The 22,624-nt window shown below is 49.8% G+C and overlaps 3 protein-coding genes across 8 annotated transcripts; all 3 read left to right on the forward strand.

Annotated features, from left to right (window-relative positions):
* Window positions 1-621: 621 nt before the first annotated feature.
* On the forward strand, window positions 622-6,105 carry CSF3R (colony stimulating factor 3 receptor). Of its 2 annotated transcripts, none has more exons than XM_015297656.4 (15): window positions 622-733; window positions 1,279-1,374; window positions 1,512-1,829; window positions 1,964-2,087; window positions 2,173-2,342; window positions 2,757-2,911; window positions 3,151-3,304; window positions 3,388-3,464; window positions 3,550-3,763; window positions 3,878-4,066; window positions 4,298-4,399; window positions 4,537-4,683; window positions 4,875-5,015; window positions 5,127-5,217; window positions 5,371-6,105. In XM_015297656.4, exons 2-15 carry the CDS (start codon window positions 1,305-1,307, stop codon window positions 5,900-5,902), a joined length of 2,484 nt encoding a protein of 827 aa, XP_015153142.2. In that variant the 5' UTR covers window positions 622-733; window positions 1,279-1,304; the 3' UTR covers window positions 5,903-6,105. The 2 variants fall into 2 exon arrangements, with proteins under 2 accessions (XP_015153142.2, NP_001026069.3); NM_001030898.4 differs by having other exon boundaries at window positions 622-720.
* A 138-nt stretch (window positions 6,106-6,243) lies between these two features.
* MRPS15 (mitochondrial ribosomal protein S15) lies at window positions 6,244-12,626 on the forward strand. The gene is made up of 8 exons (XM_001233591.7): window positions 6,244-6,387; window positions 7,097-7,159; window positions 7,332-7,407; window positions 8,249-8,297; window positions 9,053-9,137; window positions 10,380-10,438; window positions 11,537-11,728; window positions 12,448-12,626. Exons 1-8 carry the CDS (start codon window positions 6,303-6,305, stop codon window positions 12,565-12,567), a joined length of 729 nt encoding a protein of 242 aa, XP_001233592.3. The 5' UTR covers window positions 6,244-6,302; the 3' UTR covers window positions 12,568-12,626.
* Window positions 12,627-13,183: 557 nt separating this feature from the next.
* OSCP1 (organic solute carrier partner 1) lies at window positions 13,184-22,614 on the forward strand. Of its 5 annotated transcripts, none has more exons than XM_025143127.3 (11): window positions 13,184-13,321; window positions 14,414-14,443; window positions 17,769-17,923; window positions 18,568-18,735; window positions 18,925-19,005; window positions 19,593-19,696; window positions 20,046-20,174; window positions 20,709-20,778; window positions 21,470-21,609; window positions 22,302-22,365; window positions 22,476-22,614. In XM_025143127.3, exons 1-11 carry the CDS (start codon window positions 13,210-13,212, stop codon window positions 22,590-22,592), a joined length of 1,170 nt encoding a protein of 389 aa, XP_024998895.1. In that variant the 5' UTR covers window positions 13,184-13,209; the 3' UTR covers window positions 22,593-22,614. The 5 variants fall into 5 exon arrangements, with proteins under 5 accessions (XP_024998895.1, XP_015153273.1, XP_015153274.1 ...); XM_015297787.4 differs by lacking the exon at window positions 14,414-14,443 and adding an exon at window positions 17,520-17,662; XM_015297788.4 differs by lacking the exon at window positions 14,414-14,443 and adding an exon at window positions 17,542-17,662.
* Window positions 22,615-22,624: the final 10 nt, after the last annotated feature.

Genomic DNA, 22,624 nt, shown 5'->3' on the forward strand with positions numbered 1-22,624 from the left:
GACCTCATTCCCACAGCCCCATCCTGGCAGCCCCCCCCCCCCACAGTTGGTTGCAGATGAGGTTGCGTGAGCACCAAACACAGCATGTGCTGCAGGTCCCATAGTAAACAGTTTGCACAACCGGCACCGTTGCGAAGGCCGTGGGTGCGTGGCGGATTGGGCAATGCCTTGTTGACCCGTGGGACGTGGATTTCCCCGGGGAAGAGACAGCACTGAGCGGGGCTGGCATTGCCCTGCAGTGGGGCATTGCCCAGGTCCAGGAGCTGCTGACAACCCTGGCCTCAGCACCAGGCCTGCGGGCAGCACAGGGAGGGCAGCCCATGTCCCCATGCCACGTCCCCCTGCCGCGTCCCTATGTCCTCCTGCTGCACTGCCATGTCCCCACATCATGTCCCCATGTCCCCCTGCCGCGTCCCTTCGCTGTGACCCCCAGTGCAGTCCCACTGGTGGGGCCCCGTCCTGGCGTGGGGCGGAGGACCGGGTCCGGGTGCTGCTCCCCCCGGGATGCGTGCGTGCCATCCTCCTTCCTGCGGCGCGAGGCAGCCCAGCCTGCGGGGAAGTGTTTTGCAATCACCTCCTTCAGAGAGCAGCAATTAACGGCACTGGTTTTGAGGAACTAACGGTGAGAGCAGCATGCTGGCGAGCGGGCAGCGCACAGAAAGCCATCGGGAGACGGAGAGCAGCACCGGGAGCGGGTAGTGACAGCGTGGGATACAGAAGGTGCGGAGCTGGGGTAGGGATGGGGCATGGGGTGCACCTTGTCTGCATATGGCTCTGCTGTCCCTGAGTGCTGGGGTGCGCGGGTGCCATATGGGGCGGACGATGTTCTCCCCCTGTGCTGGGTGCTGAGAGCCGGGTGCCAGCACAGGGCAGGAGCCTCACACCAGGAGGATGAGCTGGGACGGTGTGAGGAGAAGGGGAGAGCTGGCATCAGAACCAGCCGTGGATGCAGAGAAGCACCGGCAGCACCTCCAGGCCCTGCAGAGCTGCCGGCCCTGCTGCAGTGCCTTCATTCATCTGTTTCCTTCTGCCAGCTTATCTCTGCCGCACAACCTCGGCTCCCCCCTCTCTCTAACCACAAATCTCTCCAGCAGCGGCCGCCGGTCCCCGCGATACGATCAGCCGCGGCACAGCGGGGCTCTTGTGCCACAGAACTGGGCAGTGCGGTGCCACTGAGCGCAGTGTGCAGTGGGGGAGGTGGTTCTCCACCAACACCAGGCAGCAACGGGCCGAGCCCTGACCCTGAGCCCCTTCCCCACTCACTGCCCCCCACTCCAGGTGATGCCCGAAGCACGGAGCAGAGCATGGCCAGGCGTGGTGCTGGGAGCCCCCTGCTGCTGCAGCTCTCCCTGCTGCTGCTCCTCAGCCCGAGCGGTGAGTGGGGATCCGTCCCAGGATGGGACCGTGCAGCTCTGCCCGACGCTCGGCTCTTCCCTCCCAGGGGGCCCCATGCAGGAAAGAGGCCCCTCCATCCTGCACGCTACGGAGCTGACACATTTCCTCGCCTGCAGGGACCCAGCAGAGTGGAGCAGAGCTGGACTGCGCCTCAGTGGCCGTGGGCGCTCCAGTGGTGCCAATGGGGTCAGCCGTCACCGCGTCGTGCACCATCCGCCGGGAGCGGTGCCGGGGGCTGGAGGATGGGCAGCCACTCATCTCCTGGCTGCTGGACAGCGAGCCGATGGCTGGGAGGCAGCGCCGCGGCGTGGGGGGCACCGAGGTGTCCGAGCTGAGAGTGCCGCAGCTCAACCGCCCACAGGCCAAGCTGTGGTGCTGCGTGGAGTGGAACGGCACCAAGCAGCGGGTCGGCGTGGCCGAGATCCGAGCGGGCTGTAAGTGCGCGGCCATGCAGCGCGCCCATCTGCTCTGCAGTGATGCAGCACTGCAGTTGGTGGCTGGGGGGCTGCTTTGGGGCCATCCCATCCGGGGCATGTTGCCCAACTCCTCTCCTGGCTGTTCTCCCCAGACCCCCCCGGCAAGCCTTCCAACCTCAGCTGCCTGCTGGACCTTGGTGACTATGGGCTGACGTGCCGCTGGCAGCAGGGAGCTGACGGCCACCTTCCCACCAACATCATGCTCAAGTGTGCCACGTAAGCCACATCCCAGCCATCTCCCCAAAAACCATCCTCATATGGGCATCATATGGGCCCAAACCCACCCTCATCCTCGCTGCAGGAGCAGATCCCCAGCAGTGACGGGCTGCACCCCACAAAACGGGCACAGTCAGTGCACGGTGCCACGGCGGCTGCTGCAGCTGTACCGCCCCATGGAGCTCTGGGTGACGGCCACCAACGCGTTGGGCACAGCCGAGTCAGAGCGGCTCCGCATCGACCCCATGGATGTGGGTGAGTGACAGAGATCAGGGATGGGGAAGCTAATTAGCAGTGAGAGAGGGACATTAGAGAGCCATTAAAGCATGCCGGGCTCGTAGGTCATATTTTGCTGTGATGAATGGCTTCAGGAGATGAATAGGTGCCATGGGCACGCTGCAGAGCCGCGCGGTGCGTGCCGGCGGGTTATGAGCCAGCAGTTGACCCACTGCACTCCACAACTCTCTCCAGCAATTGATTACCCATTTATTCAGGAGGTCTATGAATAATATATCCAGCTCCCATCAACTATTTATTGGAGGAACCTTCCCGGGCAGCATGAGGCTGTGCTGGGTATGGGCTGCTCAGAGCAGCTCTGCATCCCTGCACCTCGTTGCACTCCAACTCCTGTCCCTCTGATGAACCCCTGTCCCGTGGCTCTCCCTGCAGCTAAGCTGGACCCCCCCACCCTGCAGAGCATCCGCTCCATGCCTCCCCAGACCGACTGCGTCACCCTGACCTGGACCATGACCCCACGCAATGCACACATGGAGCTGCGCTGTGAGCTGCGCTACCGTGCCCCCGAGGACCCCTCCTGGGGTGTGGTGAGTGCTGACGGGGGCAGAGCCAGTCCCCCACCTCTGCTCCCGGTTCCCTGCCCTGGTTCCTGTACCCTGAGGCTGTGCTATGGGGCCAGACACTGAGCACAGCAGGGGCAGCCCCCACTTTTTGTGCCCTGCGGGGGAAAGATGACAGCGGGACACACGCGGTGACTCAAAGGGGATGGCAGTGTCCCCTTTGGTGCTCTACCACCCAGCACTGACCCTGCTCTGGTTGCTCCCAGCTCACAGGCATCGCAGGCCATGCAGGCACTGTGCAGCACTGCAAATTCCTCTTCGGGACGCTGTACCACTTCCAGATGCGGTGCCGGCGGGACTTGGCACGAGGCTACTGGAGTGAGTGGAGCGTGAGCAGGAACTACACTACCCATGAGAAAGGTGTGTGGGGGGGCACCAGGGATCCTGCCCACCCCTGGTGGCAGGGCACTCTCCCCTCTCATCCCCCTTGTCCCCCCATGCAGCCCCTGAAGGGAAGCTGGATGCATGGTGGAGCACCCGGACAGCTGCGGGCAGGATGGAGGTGCAGCTGCGGTGGAAGGTGAGCACAGGCAGGCAGAGCTGGGCATGGCACAGCATCGCTGTGGCACTGAGCATCCCTGGCATGCTCTGTGCCCTGTGTCCAGGCCCCACGGCGGCAGGAGGCAAATGGGCGTGTGCTGGGGTACCGGGTAGCCCTGGGGTCCAGGAGGAGAGGCAGGGAGCCACAAACTGTCTGCAACACCAACGATACCCACTGCGACTTCACCGTGCCAGTGAGGACAGGGAGAGTCTATCTCTCAGCCTACAATGCTGCTGGCGAGTCATCAGCAACCGAAGTCATCCTACTGGAGAGGAAAGGTGAGGTGGCACTGAGCTCCACACGAGGTGCAGAGCTATGGCACAGCCACGGCTGTGGGAGCGGAGCCAGGATGCTCTCCCCTGCCCTCACCCTGGCTGCTTATTCCCTCACAGGTCAGCCCCTGGCTGGGCTCCGGGCTGTACCTGCGGGTGACCGCAGCCTCTGGGTGCACTGGGAGGCAGCGCCGGTCCCAGTGGTTGCCTATGTGCTGGAGTGGCAGCCAGTGTCCTCAGAGCCTAGGCACTGCAGCGCGTGCTGGCAGTTGGAGCGCAATGGGACCACCACCACCACCCTCATCCGGGGTAAGCTGGGGGCTGCTGGGTGTCCCAGCCCTCCCACTGGGCTCTGTGGGGCTGTCTTGTGCCTGCATCCAGGGCTCACAGCGCAAAGCCTGCACTGAGCCCACTCCTCACACTCCCTCTTTGCTCTGGATCGTGTCGCTGGTCACAGCACAGGGCAGCCAGGATGGTGATGTGGGGCTCTCAGCAGTCAGAGCCCCCAGACCTGCTGCTCCCCTCTGCTCTCTGTTGCAGACAGCATTGAGCCCTTCCAGCAGTACAACATCTCGGTGTACCCCCTCTACAAGGATGCCGTTGGGACACCTGCCTACATAGCAGCCTACTCCAAGCAGAAGGGTGCGTGTCCTTCTTTTGGGTCCCAGAGGGCTCACCAACCCCACCTTTGCATGCATGTGCCCATATTTTAGGGGCTGTGCAGAAGGGCACAGCCCAGCTCTGTACCGTGCCCAGTCTCATGTTTTGCTCCATTTCAGCACCATCCCATGCCCCAAAACTCCACCTGAAAAGCATTGGCAAGTCCCAGGCTAAGCTCAGCTGGGAGCCGGTGGCCGTGGAGCTGCAGAATGGCTTTATCACCCACTACACTGTCTTCTGGGCCAACAGCACTGCGGAGGTGTCCAGTGAGTCCTGGCCCTGCTCCCTGCCCCACCTCAGTGCTGCGGGGGATGCCAGCAGCTCCTGCCCCAGCCAGACCTGGAGGTGCCCGAGGCCTTGCTGTTGGGGCTCTGGGCAGCCTGGAGGGAGGTGCCCCTGACCGTGGCCAAGCAGCAGAGTCACCCCAGCCTTTCCACCAGCCCCCGTGTCTCTCCAGGTGCCGTTGTGAATTCCTCCCTCAGCTCCTTCACCATCCAGGGCCTGAAGCCATCTACTCTCTACAAAGTGCACATCATGGCCTCTACAGCTGGTGGAAGCATCAACGGCACCACCCTGACGCTGGTGACCACCATGCTAGGTGAGGCCATACTGGTGTGGATGGGACCATGTGGCAGAGGTGCCACCACTGTCCCCACATCTGCAAGGGACACTTCTACACTTCTTGCACTGTCCCCCGCCTGCTTTCCAGATGACACTGAAATCCAGTTCCTCTTCTTGACCCTGGGGCTGGTCTTTGTCCTGCTCATCATCCTGTTGATCTGCTTCCAGAAGAACGGGAGGTGAACACCGGGAACTGCACTGCGAGGCTGGGACCCACCTCTGCCCCATGCTGGGCAGCCCCAGCCACAGCCCAGACCCTACTGGGGCTGGTGGAAGCAGGGAGGGGACACCTCCTTCCCAAGGTTCCCCTGACCCCTTTCTGTCACCCCCAGGGTGAAGCAGCAGTTCTGGCCCAGTGTCCCCGACCCAGCCAACAGCAGCCTGGGCACGTGGGTGCCAGCAGAGCAGGAACCCCTGCAGGCCCCCGGTGTGAAGGAGCCCGGCCTGGCGACCATCTCCACCGTCACAGTGCTTGACAAGGCAGCAGGGAAGCAGACCCCCACGTGGGGCAAGGAGCCCCCAGCCGAGCCCCTCGCCCCGCCCCAGCCCTACATGCAGCAGCACAGGCCTGGCACGCTTCAGGCCAACTCGGGGCTGGCTGCAGAGCCCGTGCAGTACGTGCAGGTGGTGGGGGGCAGTTCCCAGGGCCCGCAGCACGTCGCCCCGTGCCTCTACCTGCGCTCCAGCTCCACGCAGCCGCTGCTCTCGGACCCCAGCCCCGAACCCTACGAGAACCTCTGGTTCCGCGGGGCCGCCCCGAGCTGTGCCCGGGGGAGCCTGGAGGAGCCGCTCCTCGACTTCCCGCTGCTGCGGGGGCTGCGGGTGAGCGGGGCCGAGGAGCTCCACGACTTCCAGCCCTGCTGAGCCCCGCAACGGACCAAACCCGCTCCCCTGCGCCAAGCCGGGCCTGGAGCCCCACCTGGCGCTCCGTGGGGATGAAACCCCATAGGGGCCCTTCGCTGTCCCCCTCCCACCCCGCGGCCTGCCCGTGGCTGATGGCCTCCGGCAGCGCTGCAGGCGCTCGGTGCCCCCGCTCTGCCCCAGCAATAAACACGGAGGTTCTCGGATCATCGCTCGCGCTCCTCGGGGCGATGGGGGAAGATGGGGTGACGGGGAGGGCACCGGTGGGGCCTGAAGGCACTGCGGAAGGGGAAGCGGAGTCGTAGAATGACAGAATCACGCCCCAATCGATGCGCTCGGCGATCGCTCGGCGGCACCGCCTGGGCCAATATGGCGGCGCCCAGAGGCGCGGGGCTGTGAGGCGATGCTGGCGTTGGGCCGCGGCCTGGCGGGGGCGGCCCGCGGGGCACTCACCGCGCTGAGGGTCGGCCGCGGGGCGGCTGGGGCTGGTGAGAGGCGGAGGGGCCGCCGCGGGGCGGTGGAGGGAGCAGGGAGGCGGGAAGGACCTGGGTGTGCAGCGATGGGAGAGGCCGGGCCTGCGGTGGGGCGGACGGGCCGGGCTGAGCTTGCTGGGCCCGGGAGGCTGTGGGTGGTGGGGCCGGGGGCGGCCTGAGAGCACCCGCGGCTCTGCCTGGAGCCCGGCCCCGAGGGCTGCCGTACAGCACGGCCCCTGTGTGAAGTAGGGGCCAGCACTGATGTCCGTGCCGTGCTGCTGCCAGCACACGGGCAGTGGTTGAGGGTAACAGAGCGGCATTCTGTCTTGAATGTGAAATTAGCGGAATTATTAATCAGTGTAAGCCCTTTAAGTGAGCACCGTTCAGGTGGGGAGCCCTCCCAGTTTGCTGGTGTTTGTCATCCCCTCTTGCTGGTCCCTCTGAGGACCAACCTGGAGCTGCTCCTGGAGCCATTCCTGTGGGACAGAGGACCTGGACGTGGCACCGTGTGGTCGGAGTGCTCTGACTTCTCTTCTAGCACAGAGTGGGCAGCATTGAAGCAGTACATAGGTAGAAAAGTGCAAGCAATCTAATAAACTGGGAAGGTGTTTCAGCGGGCATGGTGCTGATGCAGGCATGGTGGTTGCATTTGGTGATCTTAGAGGTCTTTTCCAACCTCAGTGATTGTATGATTCTATTAAATCTTTGTTTTCTTTCCATCAAGCCTGCAGTCCTTTTATTCAGACAGCAAGATGTTACGCCAGACCTGTGAGAAGGAAGTTGAAAGGTATATTAACTCAATTCCTGTCATCTCAGCTTCATCTCTTAAGTTCTTGTTTCTTGTTTGGAGCATTCAGTCTATTTTCTTTGCAATATGTTTCCTCTGATCTAGTTGGCAGCCATGTTCAGAGCTCTGGCTTTGTACTGCTGTTCCTCAAACATGGATCTTTCCCTTGTAGACATCCCCAGCCATTTGGATGATCTCCCTCCAACAATGTTGAAGAAAGATTATGCCAGTATCCCAGTAATAAATAGGTATGATACAGTGAAAGCATGATCAGTCTCTTCAGAACTCTATGTTTTATATGCATACAGCTTCAGCTTGTGAAACCTGTCACCTGCTCGTTAATTAATGTTCTGTGGTCACTGGTATGCACAACAGTTGGAAAGTTGTTTTGAAAGTCGGTCTGCAGAAGCAGTCACTGGTTAGCAGTGTGTTAACTTTCTGTTTCTTAATGTAAGATACACTGAGCACAAGTGCTGGTTGCCCACATCTGTGGACTTTGTTGTGCATAGAAGAAGAAATAATATTGATGTAATAGAAATAAGAATCTTAGAAATAATCCAAGCTTGTCTTGAACTCAAGTGCTAAACAGTGTATAATTGAACAACTCAAAATGCGTGGCTGCTTCTAAAATTTGGCCCTAGAGTTCTGCATTTGCATGCTTTGATTCTAGAAGTGCTCATGTGTGGTGCATGGAGAGCCCCCAGTGGCGTGAATGAGACTTTCACAGATCTTTGAAGAAGCAAGTCTTAAAAGTCATCATTTTGTCCTTGGCTACTGAACTTGCTGGTTAGCCTTTAGCATTCATTTTGCATGCAGTGTTGTTTTGAAATTGGATGAGACTTCACTGTGACTTGAAATACTTCATGCTGTTCTTTCCAGGGCAACAAAACTAATTGGTGTGTGATCTCAACCATTGTTTTTCTTAGGAATACAAAAGTAGTTTATGTCTGACAAGTTTGGGAGGGGAGGAGAGTTGCTGTAAACTAGTAGAATAAGTTGAGGAAAATTAATGTGTTCTGAAAGCCCAACTTTGTTTATGTTGTTATACTTGTTTCTAGGCTTATAGACTAATCTTCCTTCTCCTTACAGTGTTGACGATGTAGTGAAAAGATTATTGTCACTGGAAATGGCAAACCAGGTTAGTTTCATTGCACCTGTATAGAAAGTAGATGGATTAGCAAACACATTTGTGTAAGACTTACCTGTATTGTTAAATGTCCTACATTTACTTTCTAAGTATTGCTCAGTAATTGCAGCTATGGGGATATATTAAATACACGAAGGTAATAAGTCTTGCATGCTCTTAAAAGTTTATCCTGGAGTCTTGTTCTGGTAATAATTGCATGTTAAAATAAGAATGAAGTGTCAGACAATCACAGGAGGAGATGCAGCTGCGTTATGTTACTGCTGAGGGTTGGGCTGTGTTACAGGAAGTGGGACACTGGACCATGGATGTTCTTCAAATGGCTTTTATTTTTCATATGCCCAGAAAGTAAGTAAGCAAACAAGAATGGCATCACAGAGATCTTACTGTTTCTTACCACTTTCCACTTAAGCTTTAAAAAGTACAAAAATTAAAGGTTACTGCCGTGGGAGATCAGCTTTAGTTCTGTGTCTTTTGCTTATGAGAGTAGCGGGGCCTCTTCAACACCCTTCCCTTGCAACTTTGGGAAGAGGGGTGTGCCTGGACTCTTCGTTTGAACAAGGATGATTCTGTTTCCTGCTGAAATCTTTTTGTGCTCCCTCCCTGCTGTGCTCTTTTTTTTGCAGCACTTCTTACACCTTTTGTGGTGGACTTGGAGTAAAGCTGCAGTCTTTGTCTGGGCATTTGGGAAAAGATTTGGGATGGCTCAGACATTATCAGAAAGTGACACGTTCTTTTGTTATTCACAGAGGGACAAAATGAAGATAAAGATACAGCAGCTGGTAGAGAAGGTCAGGAGGTCTCCCAGTGACAATGGCTCCTTTGAGGTGCAAAGTAAGTTAGAAGAAACAGAAGCCTATTGTTGGCAGATGATAGTTCACTTTGCTTTTATTCAGCTGTTCCCACCCCATCACTTCAAGTTTCGTGTAGCAACAAGAAGAATCTCTTTCAGCAGAGCACCTGGGAGGCAGGTGGACCTGCTCAGGTTTCGGGAATGTTGCCAGGCAATGCACACACTCACGGATAGAGGGAGCAGTTCGAGGACGTTGTTAGAGGTGCCGAAGACATCCAAAAGGTGCCATGAAAACAGGTTGCTGCCTGCTGACAACAGGGACATTTTGTCTCAGTTTTTTTTTATCTATACAAAGGTCTTTACGGGGTGTGTTGGAAAGTCACTTAAGCCTTTATGGTACCATCATGTCATTACTCAATGTGATGTGAAACTGCACCTTTTGTCAGTGTTTGCTCATAAGGGAGTCTTTTATGGCTCTGCTTCATGTAGTTAGGGTAAGGCTTCTCTGAAATAAGTCCATGCTGCTGCAGCCCTTTTACAGTGATGTACATCTGTCAGTTTTGTTTCCATGGCTTCTGCACCTGCAGCGTTCCATCTATGGCTGAATGAATTGGGCATGAAAAGAAAAGCAAATGGCAGAACTTTCGTTGCAAGATCACTCTCTGAGTTTGGAAATGAATTTTTTTCCTGCCCGTATACAACTTTTTTTCCTGAAATCATAATGGATGGGGGAAGAGCCAGGACAGAGTTGCTGCAGAACCATTCACTTGATAGAGTATAATAATTTCTGTAATTTTTGAAGGGATTCGTTGATCTCCTCCCTATAAAATACCTAGCCTTGCACTAAAGCTTAATGTAGTTCGGCAGCATTTTCCACATTGCACCTGTAAAAGATAACACTGAAACAAAATGATAGATTTAGCTATGGAAACCAGATTTCTTTCTCCACAGGCAAGCTCTGTCTGAAGCACAGGGCAGAGATAAAGGCCACGTAAAGTCACCAGTGTTTAAATGAGGCGAGGCACCTGCCTTACAGAGAAAACCATATGATTAGTTGTTGGAATTGTAACTTCTAATCAGGTAGCTTTATAATGGTAATAGTTGTTATTTGAGTTTATGTAGGTTGCATTTTGTGTTTACCATTTCCTCTGAAGGCTGTGTGGAAGTACTTGCTGTTGTGCAGTGGGTACCCATAAGAACAGCAGTGGTAGTTTGAAGGGAATGCAGATGATACTGCCTCACTCTGCTGCTCTCACACAGCTCCTTACGTCTGTCTTTTACAGCTGCTATACTGACTGCCAAGATACGCACTTTTGAGGAACATCTTCACAGGCATCCCAAGGTAACTACCAGTAATTTGAGCCCACACGTCTGAGCCACCAGCTGTTCAGATTGTTTTCTGAGCTGGGAACAAAAGGATTTTAATGCTGGGGATTATGGCTTTCCTAAGATGGTCTATAAAATAGTGGTAACTGCTCCTTGCTGTCAGTCTGGGAAACTGCTGGCTCAATTGCAGCTGCATTTGCACCAACTGAATTGTGTTCTTTTTGGTTACTGAGTTGTTGGAGATGGCTGAGCAGATACCTTGGAGCAGAGCTCAGCTAAATCTACTGATAAGGTTTCATTGCTTAGCTGTCAGCATAATTAATGTGATTGCTTCAGTCATATTCTCCCTCTGTTCTACTGTAAAAATATTTAGTGGACAGGACTGCATTAATGTCATAATGGCTGTTTCCCTATTTAAAACTACGTGGGTTTGAAGCCCAAGTGCAAAACATCACAAGTGCAATATTATGAACATGATCTATTGAAGATTCCTAATGCTGTGGAAAAGGTAAGGAGCAAATTAATCAGCTGTGTTTGAAAAAGTTCACAACTATTAGCTAATCATGAAAGCTTGAAGGGTAAAACAGAAGAGAATTCGGTTTGAAGAACACAGAAGTTAAACCAAATGTTTCAGCAGAGAAGACCTTTTGAAAGTACTTGAATCGAGCCTGTTTTTACATGAACTGCTTGTAAAGTGTAGGGAGATTGCTTCCATGAGCAAGAGCCTTGAATGGCAGGGACCAAGCTATGCATATTCTCTTCCAAAGAACAAATCAAACTGTCAGATAGAGCCAAGTCAGATTTTATTTTCACATTTAAATTCTGGAACTACACATTCCAGGGGAGCTTTTAGCCAGTAGACCTCCACTGCATTCCTTGCCTCCCAAGACATTGAAGCTTGGAGAAAGCAATTTCACTGAAAAGTAAATTAAGTCTTCCTGAATCTTCTTGTAGTGACCTAATGTTCTTGCAATATCTGCTAAGAAAAATTGCTCTCAGATACTGTCCTTAACCTGATTGTGTCCTTTTAGCCATAATCTGGTCTGTTCTAAGTAATTTATTGGGGTGGAAGAGCAATCTATCTGCAATCTAGTGAGCGTTAAGTCTTTTGCAGGATAAAAATAACCGTCGTCGCATGCTGATGGCCATGGATCGCCGGAATAAACTGCTTGCATATCTTCGCCGTGTCCGCTACGATGTCTTTGAAAACACCTGCAAGCAGCTGAACATCCAGTATACACCACGCCCTGCCTACTCCAGGAGGGTCACCAAGCGCTGGGTTGTTAAGAAGGCTTTCTGTGTCAAGGTATGGAGTGAGCCGGAGAAAAAGCTTTATAGCTGGAGCAGAAAAAGTCTTGTCGTAGAGGATGCGACTGAAACAGATAGCTGACAGAGGCTGATAGATAAAAGTCCTTCAAATCAATGCTTTAAATTTGAGGAGACAATGATAATATAATGACTGTAGAGCTCAGCAAAGAGCTCCGTGAAAGGTGGTTACGCAGTGGGCAGTGAAGCACATACTGAGGGTGTACTGTGCTTAAGAACCTCAAGTTGAGCTGCTAGTTTACACAGAAGTGTATGATTCAATGTGGCTTTCCCTCAAAGGTAACAGGTAAAAACATTAAATAGGATGGCAGTGTTAGAACAGAGATGTGCATATGGCCATTGTCTGTTCTCATTTACTGAGCATCATCTATTGATCAGAGTCAAAAAGCTTAGTGCTTTGACTGAGCTTTTTGTCAAACAGTGCTGTCAGTCTAGAAATACTAAATTTCAATCCAGTAAAATTATAAGTAAGAGTTTGGAGAGCTATAGCTCTATACCTCAGAATGGTATCCTAAATAACAGGCTATTTGCAGGCCCCTATAGGAAGATGGGAAGTAGCTGATCTCACTGGAATACTCTGCTGCAGGAACTTAGATCTGTGCTGTGTGTTACAGCAAGCAGTGGTGGTGGAATGGCTGTGGTGGGCAATGGACACGTTTGTCCTTCCCTTTCTCCCACATTCTTACCCTCTTTCTGCAGGTTTTCCAGGAGGCACGGAAGCTGAAAGCAGCAGAGAGGCAGAAGGAGAGAAGAAAGTGGCAAGAGAGAGCCAGGGCTGCAAAGGAGAAGCAGGCTCAAAGCGAAGGGACACCTGTGTAGCAGCACACTGGGTCTGTGCTACAGCCAGCCTCTCCAAAAATAAAGAGCTCCCAAAAGGGCATGCGGCCTCTTTGCTTATGTGCACACGTGGTCCACACCGTGTGAGTACCCAAAGCAGTGCAGTGAGTGGTTAAGTGTTTGAGAGGTTTGCATTGAACTGCTTCGTCAGATTATGTCCTGAGCTGGGTTTTTTTCTGTGCTGAGAGTAGTTCTGGGGTGTTACCAGTGCCTTTGTGAAGGCAGGGATGTCTTTAAGTGATGGGGAGGTGAGGCTCTGGCACAGGTTGTCCAGAGAAGCTGTGGGTGCCCCATCCCTGGGAGGTGCCCAAGGCAGGTGGGATGTGGTCCTGGGCAGCCTGAGCTGGTGGGGGGCAGTGCTGTCCAATAGCCTACCCCTGAAACGTTCCATCAGTTTCCTGCCGCAGCCACGACCGCGCAAAACACTGCGGCAAGCTCATCCGTAATTGCACTAAGAACATTTAATTGCAGTCATTCCACCCTCGCCCAGTGAGTGGCGCAGCGCTCAGCACAACGCCCACCTGCCAAGACGGCGTTTTCTGATTGGTCGCGCCGCTGCCGCCAAGACGGCTCCTTCCAATTGGCTGAACCGTTGCCCGGTGACGGCGGCTAGCGACGGGCGCGATGTCGGCGCGAACGCTACCGCTGCTGTTCCTCAACCTGGGCGGAGAGATGCTGTATATCCTGGACCAGCGGCTGCGCGCCCAGAGCATCCCCGGCGAGAAGGCCCGCAAAGGTGAGCGGCCCCGTTCGAGGCCCCGTCGAGCCCCGGCTGCCCGCGTCGGGTCTGTGGGGCGAGGGCCGGGCCGGGTTGGGCCGGGCAGCAGCGGGCCGTGAGGAGAAGAGGACGGGCTCTGGAAGCACTCTGCAGCGGGCCTGGTCCGCAGCAGTCAGCTGGGTGCCCCTGCCTCGTTGCTCCTATCAGCCTGCTGCCAAACCGGCAGAAATCTGTTGTTCCTTTCCACGTGGTCAGTTTCTTGGTAATAACTCCCTTAGTAAAGCAGGAATGGGCACAGATATGCTCACCGTGGAAGGACAGAGCAATAGAACATCGGTCGGCCACAGAGCATTTCAGTGTGTCGTCTGAAGGAGCCTTGGGGACATGGTTTCCCCCCCACGGTGTCACAGCTCTGTCACAGAAGTTGGTCACGTGTGTCTGCTGTCTGAAAATAAAGCCCCCTAAGTGAAATAAATTTCACAGTGTTTTTGTGGCTGTTGGAAGGTGTCACTGAAGGCAATTTGTGAGAGGTGTACAGTGGGATAGAGCTGGCTGTGCTCAGAAGGGGAGCTGGCACTTTCCCCTCCCTGCTGCTGGTTGTGTAGCCTTCAGTTTGCAGCTCAGACTAAACTTAGCCGTGTGTGGTGAATATCTGAATGAGATCTGCACCATCCCCGCGTGTATTTTTGTATTTAAAGAAAAGAAGGCGTGAGTTCCACTATTTTACTGATATGTCATCTTCACTGAGGTGTTTCTTAATGCTTAAAACTGTTCACTGAAATATTGCTTACTAATAAGTGCAAAAAAAAAAACAACAACAAAACCCACTAAATTTCAATCAAGGGTGCAATTTTTAGCTCTGTTGAAGCACCAGAATTTTCCAGGGGAAGAACAGGGTTTCATCTTTTGTGTGTTCCTTGAAACTGAAAGATGCCAAGTAGCAGAAGGGCATCAAGTAACAGCAGGGTCCTTTCTTGCTAAACACAGAATGCTGATGAGAAAAAACAAAGACCGTTAGTTAGATTTTTTTTTCTCTTTATTTGTTTTTATCCTTGAAACTCCCGTTCTTACTTCTTGAACTGATGTTTTTGTTTTGTATGCTTCGTGTAGATGAATGGACAGATGTGGACAGGAAACGAGGTACTGTAATCTCCTGGCTGCATGCAGTCGACAACACCACTACATGCACACATGAGGCTCGTTGTATGTGAACACACTGTATGCTGTTCTGCAGCCCTCCAGTGATGGTGTCAGGGAGGAGTGATATTCTTTAAAAGATGCTCTAGCTATAAATAGGAAATATTTCCAAATCATGTCACTTAAAAAAAAAAAAAGACAATTTGTTAATTTAATGAAGGTGATGTCTGTAAACAGATCATAACCTTTTATCATGGTGTTTTTTGTAGCCAAAATGATACTCATGTTTTTCTAACATCATATCAGTACAAGCAAATAATTGTGTCAGCATTGTGAAGTTTTTCTGCTTACTGGCAAGAATACCACCTATACTGCTTTTCTCAGATATTTCTAATTCACTGCTTAGGCTTTTGAAGAGTGAACTCCAGGAGAGATTCAAGGCACTTCCATCCAGCTGCTTACCCATCCCTGCCTGTGGTCACCATCCTTGCAGCAGAGTGATCACAAAAGAGCATTTATCCACGCTTCAGCCAAGTTCATCTTGACTTGAATGATCAGTGGAGATGGTTTGAGCTCAGGTTCTGCATTGGAGCGAAGGCGTGAGTGTGATTTCCTCCTAGACTCTGCCTGCAAATGTTGGCCTCCAGGGTAGGGGTGCAGTAAGCAGCTGGATGAGAAAGTAAACCTCTTAAATGATCACATTTTTTTTCTGTCAGGTGAACAGAAGTGGAACTGCCAGTGTCTTTAAGCAGCTCCCTTTTAAGAGAGATCAGGGTTGTGATTTGTTCTTTGTTTTTTCAAAATAAGTCATTTGTGAGTTTTGAACATTTACTGAAGGTAAATACTAATACCTTGGATTTATCCCCCAGTTCTTCACTACCTTTGCATGCTGTTTCTAAGAATGTGCTTTTCCAGCATTTAATATCTCAGAAGTATAAAAGATTACATGTTCCTCTCTTTTACCACATCCAAAACGGAGATAAGCTTTATAAAATCCTGCCTTATCAGACTCAGATGGTAAAGGCACAAGAACAGATCTCTTGTTGACAAATCAGCATTTCTTGTGAGAGAAAAAAGCCCAGTCTGTGAGTGCTGCTCTTGGGATGATCTCTGAAATATGGATGTAGAGCAGCCAGCAGAAGCTATGGCTGCAGATAAAGGCGGCCAGTGAGGCACTGCCTGTGTCAGTTTTGTTAGTAGCTACAGACCTACTGCAAACAGAGTGTGTGACTGCTTCGGACTCGTACCATTCCCTTCACTGTCTTGAGTGTCCTTGGAGAAGCATGAGCACAATCCAGACGTAAAGACTGCAGTCTCATGTCATGCATACGAGCCATGTTCTGTGACGGCGCAGTAGGCGTGGAGATGTGTCTGTCTGCAGTGACACGACACATGCAGGCAAAAACCGCTGTAATCCTCAGCTTATCTTCTGTCCATTGCATTGTCTGTACTCGGTTTCCCTCTCCCCATCCCAGTTGATGAAATCCCCCTCTGCTAAATTGCTTTTCTGCTATGTTGCTTGGCGTGCCATTACCCCTGAGCTAACACTCCTATCTCTTTTATTTTCCATTGTTAGAATGGTATAAGTATGTCCTTAGGGACCGCCTATGTTCCAACATCTCTTTGCTGTGTCATTATCAAGTGTACCTTGTGAGGTTTGCCCTTCACTGTGATATTTTATGTCTTCCTCAGTGATTTTCATAGCCAATACAAGAGATTTTAATTTAAGAGGATAATCTTTAAGGCTTCTCGTGTGGTTAATACAGTTCTGATTTCATTCTGAATGTCTCCCAGCTACAGTTGCACACTGTGAGATTGTTTGTCTCCTGACAGCATTGGTTATGAGTGACCCTCCAAAGATGGAGAAGTCTTTGTGCAGAGCACACATGTGGGAAACTTAACAAAATATTCTTCTTGATTGCAGTCTAAGGCAGAAGCTCTTATTTTTGTCATAATTGATTACATGCAAAGTTAAATATATAATAATACATTGTATTTGATTTTCTCCATTGGCATAAGTGAGGATTTTTGCATCATGCTGCAAGTAGAGGTGGTTCTGTGGCCGGTTCGTCTGAAAAGGGCAGAAGAGAAGGGAATTATTTTCCATTTGTAATGAGGCGTATTTTTAATCCACACTTCAGAAGGCACTCACCCTCTAGAAACAGCTGTCAGCGTCCAGGTGCTCAGGATCTGTGACAGACCTAGCAGTGTTCCCTAGGTAATAATCATCTAAGAAAAGATGAAGTGAGTGGTACATTAACTTTGCTTTGCTTTTTCATTGTTGCTTCCCCCGAGATGTCTCTAATCCATAAGAATTAGCTGTCATTACAAGCTTCAGTAGCAGTGATCTGCTTAGGGAAATTCATGCTTGTATAATAATCTCTGCGAATTGAAATTGATTTTTTTTCAGTGTTTTTTGGTAGAGAAATAAATGTTTGTTTATGGTAACACTGTAGAATGTATCAGATATATGATAAAGGCATCAAATCCAGCAGGAAAGCTGGGGTGCTGTGTCTGCTTGAATCACTGCAAAAATGCTCTCTATGTCCTTTGCATTAAAAGCTTGTGAAGCGGAGCACAGACCTCACATTGAGTGCTCCTGATCCTCACCTAGTCTTCAGTAAGTCATGCAACCACCTCTAAATTCATACTTCAGAATAAAGCACTAGTAAGGAAGTGCAGAGTTCTCACTTGTTGAACTGTGCCAGTGTTCTCAGCTCCTGGCTGCACGGGTCTGAGTGCACCCTTAAATACCTGTCAGTCGTAATCTGGTTCAGGGCATTTCGAATCATTCTGGAGCTTCTGTTTAGAAGAGAAAAACAGACTGACAGCGTTAAGGGCAAAAAGGGAACAAGGAGAGAGAGTTAGCTATGGTTTGTAAAAAATACATGTAAAAAAACCCAGACTGATGCAAAACAGTCTTTTTAGGAAGCAGAACTGTAGCTTTTCCAGATAATACTTGCCAGCATAGCCTGTAAACAAAATTATTTTAAAAGAGGAAAGTGCTAGCCCTTGCTGTAAAAACAAGACAACAAACTCAGCCTTATTCCCAGTGGAAAACAAGGTTTGTTGTCTGCAGCTCAGAAACATTTCTGCCTCAGGGGACAGTCAGCAGAAGTCATGCTGCTTGCTTAGAACAACATGAGACCGAGAGAAGTGCCTAAATTAAGGCATGGTGTTCCCCATCCTGCTGCTGGTGTGGCTCTGCACCCACGTCTCACAGTAAGTGTTGTGTGAGCCCTACAGCCCTCCGTGTCCGGGTTTGTGTGGAAGGATGAGGTGAGCGCTGTGTTTCTGAAGCAGAAACAGATACTCTCTGTCTTTGCAGTTATGAATGACATCATCACAACCATGTTCAATAAAAAATTTATGGAAGAGCTGTTTAAACCACAGGAACTCTATTCCAAGAAAGCTCTGAGAACCGTGTATGACCGGCTAGCTCATGCTTCAATCATGAGACTGAACCAGGCGAGCATGGATAAGGTAAAATGGTGATCTGTGTGGTCCTCACTGTGCTGTACTTCAGTGCTGTTTGCAGGTTACTGTCACTTGGAAGCAGTTTGTAACAAACCTCTTCCCATTGGATTTCTTTGTAAAAATGGCTCTAAGATGAGAAAATCTGTAGTAGTTCCAGATAATTCAGTGCCTTAAGTGGAAATACTCTGTTTTGAGTTTCATATGTAAGTGATTTTTAAGAGGTTCAGTAAGCACTCTTAATCAGATTTTTTATATACAAAAAGTCTATACGTATATATATGTAAATATAGATATATTTCTCTGTTGACACTCACTATTTTCAATTACAGGCAGAAGAACTCTTGCCTGCAAACAGCATATCTGGTGGTAAAAGAAAAAGGTCACAGGAACTTGCTTACCTGTCAGAGCTATACCCTGGTGTCACTATTGTTGAAATTGCCAGCAGTGTTAAAGACTGCTGGAGAGACCAACGGGAGCAATGGCAGCGTAATTGTAGAGGAGTTATTTTCCTGGGAAACAAAGCTAAAATGGTGTCCTTACCCTTAAGCAGGTGCTAAAAGAAAAGAGTGTTTAGAACCCTTTCTTCACAAGCACGGAATTGTTGCTGTGTGTGTTGCAATGGAACCAAAATCTCCTGTGTTACTTTGCAGCTGTATGACCTCATGACTATGGCTTTCAAGTACCAAGTCCTGCTGTGTCCCCGGCCCAAAGACATCCTGCTGGTCACGTTCAATCACCTGGATGCCATCAAAGATTTCATCTGCGATGCCCCTGGCATTCTGAATCAAGTGGATGAAACCTTCCGACAGCTGATTGAGGTAAGAATCCTTAGCAAGATGGTGGAATACACGGACAGATTTTCCTCTTCCAAGCTGGTCTTAGAGACTAACTGCTGCATCGGGCAGTGCCCTATCGAGTGTAAAGCTTGATACAGCTCCATGTACCAAGCATGGATTCAGTGACATGGTACCCTTACAACACCTCACCCTGGGGTGTTTCTCTTCCAGATGTACGGCTCTCTCTCTGCTGGTGAATTTCAGCTGATCAGGCAGACCCTCCTCATTTTTTTTCAGGACATGCACATAAGGGTAAGGGTCCAATATAACTGGTTGGTTGGAACAGAAGGAGGTTTGATCATGGTTAGAATATGAAAGTGTCTCATTTTAATCACACTACATTTGGTTTTGTTACTTGAGCTTTTCGGTCATCTCGATGAGTTTGTAAGTCTTCATAATTTCACACAATGAGCACATCTAGTACAATAATATTGAATAATTCTAAGATGTTCTGGAGAAAAAAAATACTCCTAATTACCTCTTTATTTCAAAGGTGACTGTGTAGAATAATTTCTGGTTCAGGTTTTCATTAGTACATGTTTTTTAGTAGATGCTTGATATGGAATTAAGAACCTCAAGCTTGAGGCCAAGGGCCTTGATACTCTGTAAGTAAATTGATCATACTCAAATGCATGAAGAGTACACTTCTCTTTTCATACTGGATCAAGTGTGCCTGTCCTTTGGACTACAGTTATACATTACTGGCTTTGGCCCAGGTCAGTCCTTATGCACATCAGGATCTCTAAGAAACCGATCCCAATCTAGGCAGGAAGACTTCAGAGAACTCGGAACAGAAGACATGTAACTGATTTTCTAGAGGATGGAATATTCTTTTGCAGGTCTCTATCTTTCTGAAGGATAAAGTGCAGAACTCTAATGGTCGCTTTGTGCTGCCAATATCAGGCCCTGTTCCTTGGGGTACAGAAGTGCCAGGACTCATCAGGTGAATACTGTTCGCAGTGCCTTGCATGTGTGGCTGCTCAGAAAGGAGGACTTAGTGCCAGAAGCTTAGAGTGTCTCTTGTGTTGCAAGGATAGCTGAATCTTCAGTAAGTTATTGGTAGGGCAAGGTCTGGCACTAAGTGACCCAGCAGTGAGGTACTAACTGTGTGTCTGGCATTCCCTATTCCAGTAAATTAGCTATTAGTCCTTTATCGTTTAAAAAAGATATTTACCAGTGTACAGAATAGGGTTTTATTCCCTTCTCTTTTTTTGTACAGTAAGCAAAGGGTACAGTACTGAAAATCAGTAACAGATCTATTAAATATGTTTCAATATTGGGTTGTTTTTAAGGATGTTTAATTGCAAAGGAGATGAAGTTAAAAGAACCGAGTTCACCACTGGTGGAAATTATGTCACTCCACAAAGGGAAGGATCTTTTGAACTTTATGGAGACAGAGTCCTCAAACTTGGAACAAATATGTAAGTCATTTTTATGTAAGTCACTGATTATGGATTTGTTCAGAAGCATGTCTTCAGCCTTGTATATTTATTTTTTGCATCTTGGGCATCATCAGCTAGCTTGACTACTTTACAAAGTGATTGTGTAAAACAAAATGCACAGATAAATGTATGTAAACAGCTGTGAGAAAGAGCCATAGTTTGATTCATGACTATAGCAGAGCTGAAAATAGTGCTCTCATTGTGTACTGCATGTTATGTGACATGGAAATTAAGTTTAATTGCATTCAAGGAATTATTTTTTTTCCCTCACATTTGTCGTAGGTAATTCTTCTATTTTCAGAATAAGAGTCAGTTATGTTCTTTCTTACAGCTTTATTGTTTACATGTTTTAATGCCACGGTACCCTGTAAAACAGAACTGTAACCTCTCAGTAGCTTACAGTCCTCAGAAAAAAATATCCTGAAGTCATATTTGAGTCCTGTGCTCCTCCCTCCTATTTCTGTATCACAAATAAATAACAGGTTGGTTTTCCTGGTGTGTTCTTCTCTCTAGGTACAGTGTTAGTCGGCCGGCAGAGACGCACACGTCAGGATCCTCCAAAACCTTGGCATCCAGTGCAAAGGTTAATGTTGTTCTGATCCTGTCACTGGTAAAACTCATGACCCCAGCAGCAGTGTTTGTCAGTAAGGCCTGCAGATGGTCACACATGGGAGAGAGGGGTTTCCTCTGGACAGTTTAACTGCACCCATCAGACTTTACATTCTGTTTCCCCCATCTCTTAATAGCTGTGGTCACTGGATCAAGCACGCACACTGACCTTCTCCAACTCATTCACTAGATAGCTGCACTATCTTCTCTTTAGTTTACCTCCTTTCTCATGTAAGAATAACATAATTTTAGTCTGTACTTTGGGGGTACCTCTTTATTTGTTTCTCTCCAAACCTCAGCAGTTCTGAGTTCATGACCCCATCTGAGTGAGGCTATGGGCACATTTTTCTAAATAATTGTAGACATAAGCTGATGAAGTGGTCTCCTGAAATCTTGCTTCCTCTTCTTAATTTCTTCAGAAATCAGGAAGCTGGGTTTGCTGATTTCACAGCTCTTTGATTTAGCTGGAAAACTGTCTTGTCCTGGGTCTAGAAATTCAAGCAATCACCTTATAAATATATAATGATGATAACGATGAGTTGCCTGTACAATTAACAATACATAAATATGTTTCTGTATATCAGTGTAATATTAGAATATAGTAACTTTGTTAGTCCTCTTTTTCCTAGTAATCTGACCAACAAACCTATTGCTGTTTTCTGCAGGAGAATATAGTCCCTAACCCTCTCGCTAAAGAAGAACTGAACTTCTTGGCCAGGCTGCTGGGAGGTCTGGAGATCAAGAAACCTGGTGGCAGCGAGACAGGATTTCGACTGAATTTATTCACGACAGATGAGGAGGAAGAGTATGCTCCTGCTGGTTCTGGTCTGGGGTTTGTGACTTAGTGACATGTGGGCAAGTCCTGGAGACTGAAGCCGATCCTTAACAGCTTTAGGGACAGAGTAGCAGCCTTTTTAGTATTTTCTTATCCATGTCCTGATATTCCCTGCAGGAACAAAAGAGGAGCAGTTTATCTGACTTTTTTGAAGACTCAGCAAGGAAAGGGATTTGTGTTCCTGGTTTTTCTGTGATGCAGGGTCTCGTACTGCCTTCAGGTGATGCTGGTGGTCACTAGCACTGACCATCTGAGCTGAGGTCCTGCCACAGATCTGCACACACACAGTGTGTGCCTTCAGCACCCTTAGCTTTCCTGTCCCCCAAATACTCATTTGAGAGAGAAGTACGTAATAACTGAGCGGAGGTGAGGAGGCAGATAGGCTGGAGCACTGCAGCCCCCTCCTGGCAGGGAGGTGTTTTCACTGCTCTACCTCTAGCATCAGAAAACCCAAAGCAGGAATGGATCTCCAAAATGGGATCAGCATCCTAGTTTGCCTGGTAGAAACAGGAATGCTGTCTGAATTTCTCGTCTGTAGGAGCCTCAGGAACTCTTACCACTTACTGGCATGGACCAGTGAAAAACACTACTGACCTTCTGTGGTATGGGTGGGATGTGACAGTATGACATCACATTAAGCACTCTTTGTATTTTCAATCAAGGCAGGCGGCGCTGACAAGACCTGAGGAGTTATCTTACAAGGTTGTGAACATCGAAGCCACTGAGGTATGTACACTACAATTCACTTAAGACTCTAACCACTCCTCCTCCGCTACGAAAAGAGCTTCACCATCGCCGGTCGCTGCCCGCGGGGCTGAGCCTGTATCTCTGCGCAGGAGCCGGCGCGGCGAGCGGAGCTGGAGCGCATCCTGGGGGACCTGGAGGTGGCCGAGCCGTGCGCCGAGAGCTGCGGGAAGGGCGAGGACCTGCTGGCGCTGATGGACGGGCTGTGAGCCATTAAAGGCGTTCCTCCCAGCCTGCCTCC

This window comes from Gallus gallus, chromosome 23 (genome assembly GCF_016699485.2).
Source record: "Gallus gallus isolate bGalGal1 chromosome 23, bGalGal1.mat.broiler.GRCg7b, whole genome shotgun sequence".
Classification (NCBI taxonomy): Eukaryota; Metazoa; Chordata; class Aves; order Galliformes; family Phasianidae; genus Gallus; species Gallus gallus.

Excerpts from the sequence above, each read along its gene's own strand:
- MRPS15 (XM_001233591.7), top strand. The coding sequence starts at position 6,303 with ATGCTGGCGTTGGGCCGCGGCCTGGCGGGGGCGGCCCGCGGGGCACTC. Across the intron at positions 8,298-9,052 it reads CACTGGAAATGGCAAACCAG|AGGGACAAAATGAAGATAAA; the intron begins GTTAGTTTCATT and ends TGTTATTCACAG. Across the intron at positions 9,138-10,379 it reads TGGCTCCTTTGAGGTGCAAA|CTGCTATACTGACTGCCAAG; the intron begins GTAAGTTAGAAG and ends TGTCTTTTACAG.
- CSF3R (XM_015297656.4), top strand. The coding sequence starts at position 1,305 with ATGGCCAGGCGTGGTGCTGGGAGCCCCCTGCTGCTGCAGCTCTCCCTG. Across the intron at positions 4,400-4,536 it reads AGCCTACTCCAAGCAGAAGG|CACCATCCCATGCCCCAAAA; the intron begins GTGCGTGTCCTT and ends GCTCCATTTCAG. Across the intron at positions 5,218-5,370 it reads TGCTTCCAGAAGAACGGGAG|GGTGAAGCAGCAGTTCTGGC; the intron begins GTGAACACCGGG and ends TGTCACCCCCAG.
- OSCP1 (XM_025143127.3), top strand. The coding sequence starts at position 13,210 with ATGTCGGCGCGAACGCTACCGCTGCTGTTCCTCAACCTGGGCGGAGAG. Across the intron at positions 14,444-17,768 it reads AGATGTGGACAGGAAACGAG|TTATGAATGACATCATCACA; the intron begins GTACTGTAATCT and ends CTGTCTTTGCAG. Across the intron at positions 20,779-21,469 it reads CCTTGGCATCCAGTGCAAAG|GAGAATATAGTCCCTAACCC; the intron begins GTTAATGTTGTT and ends TGTTTTCTGCAG.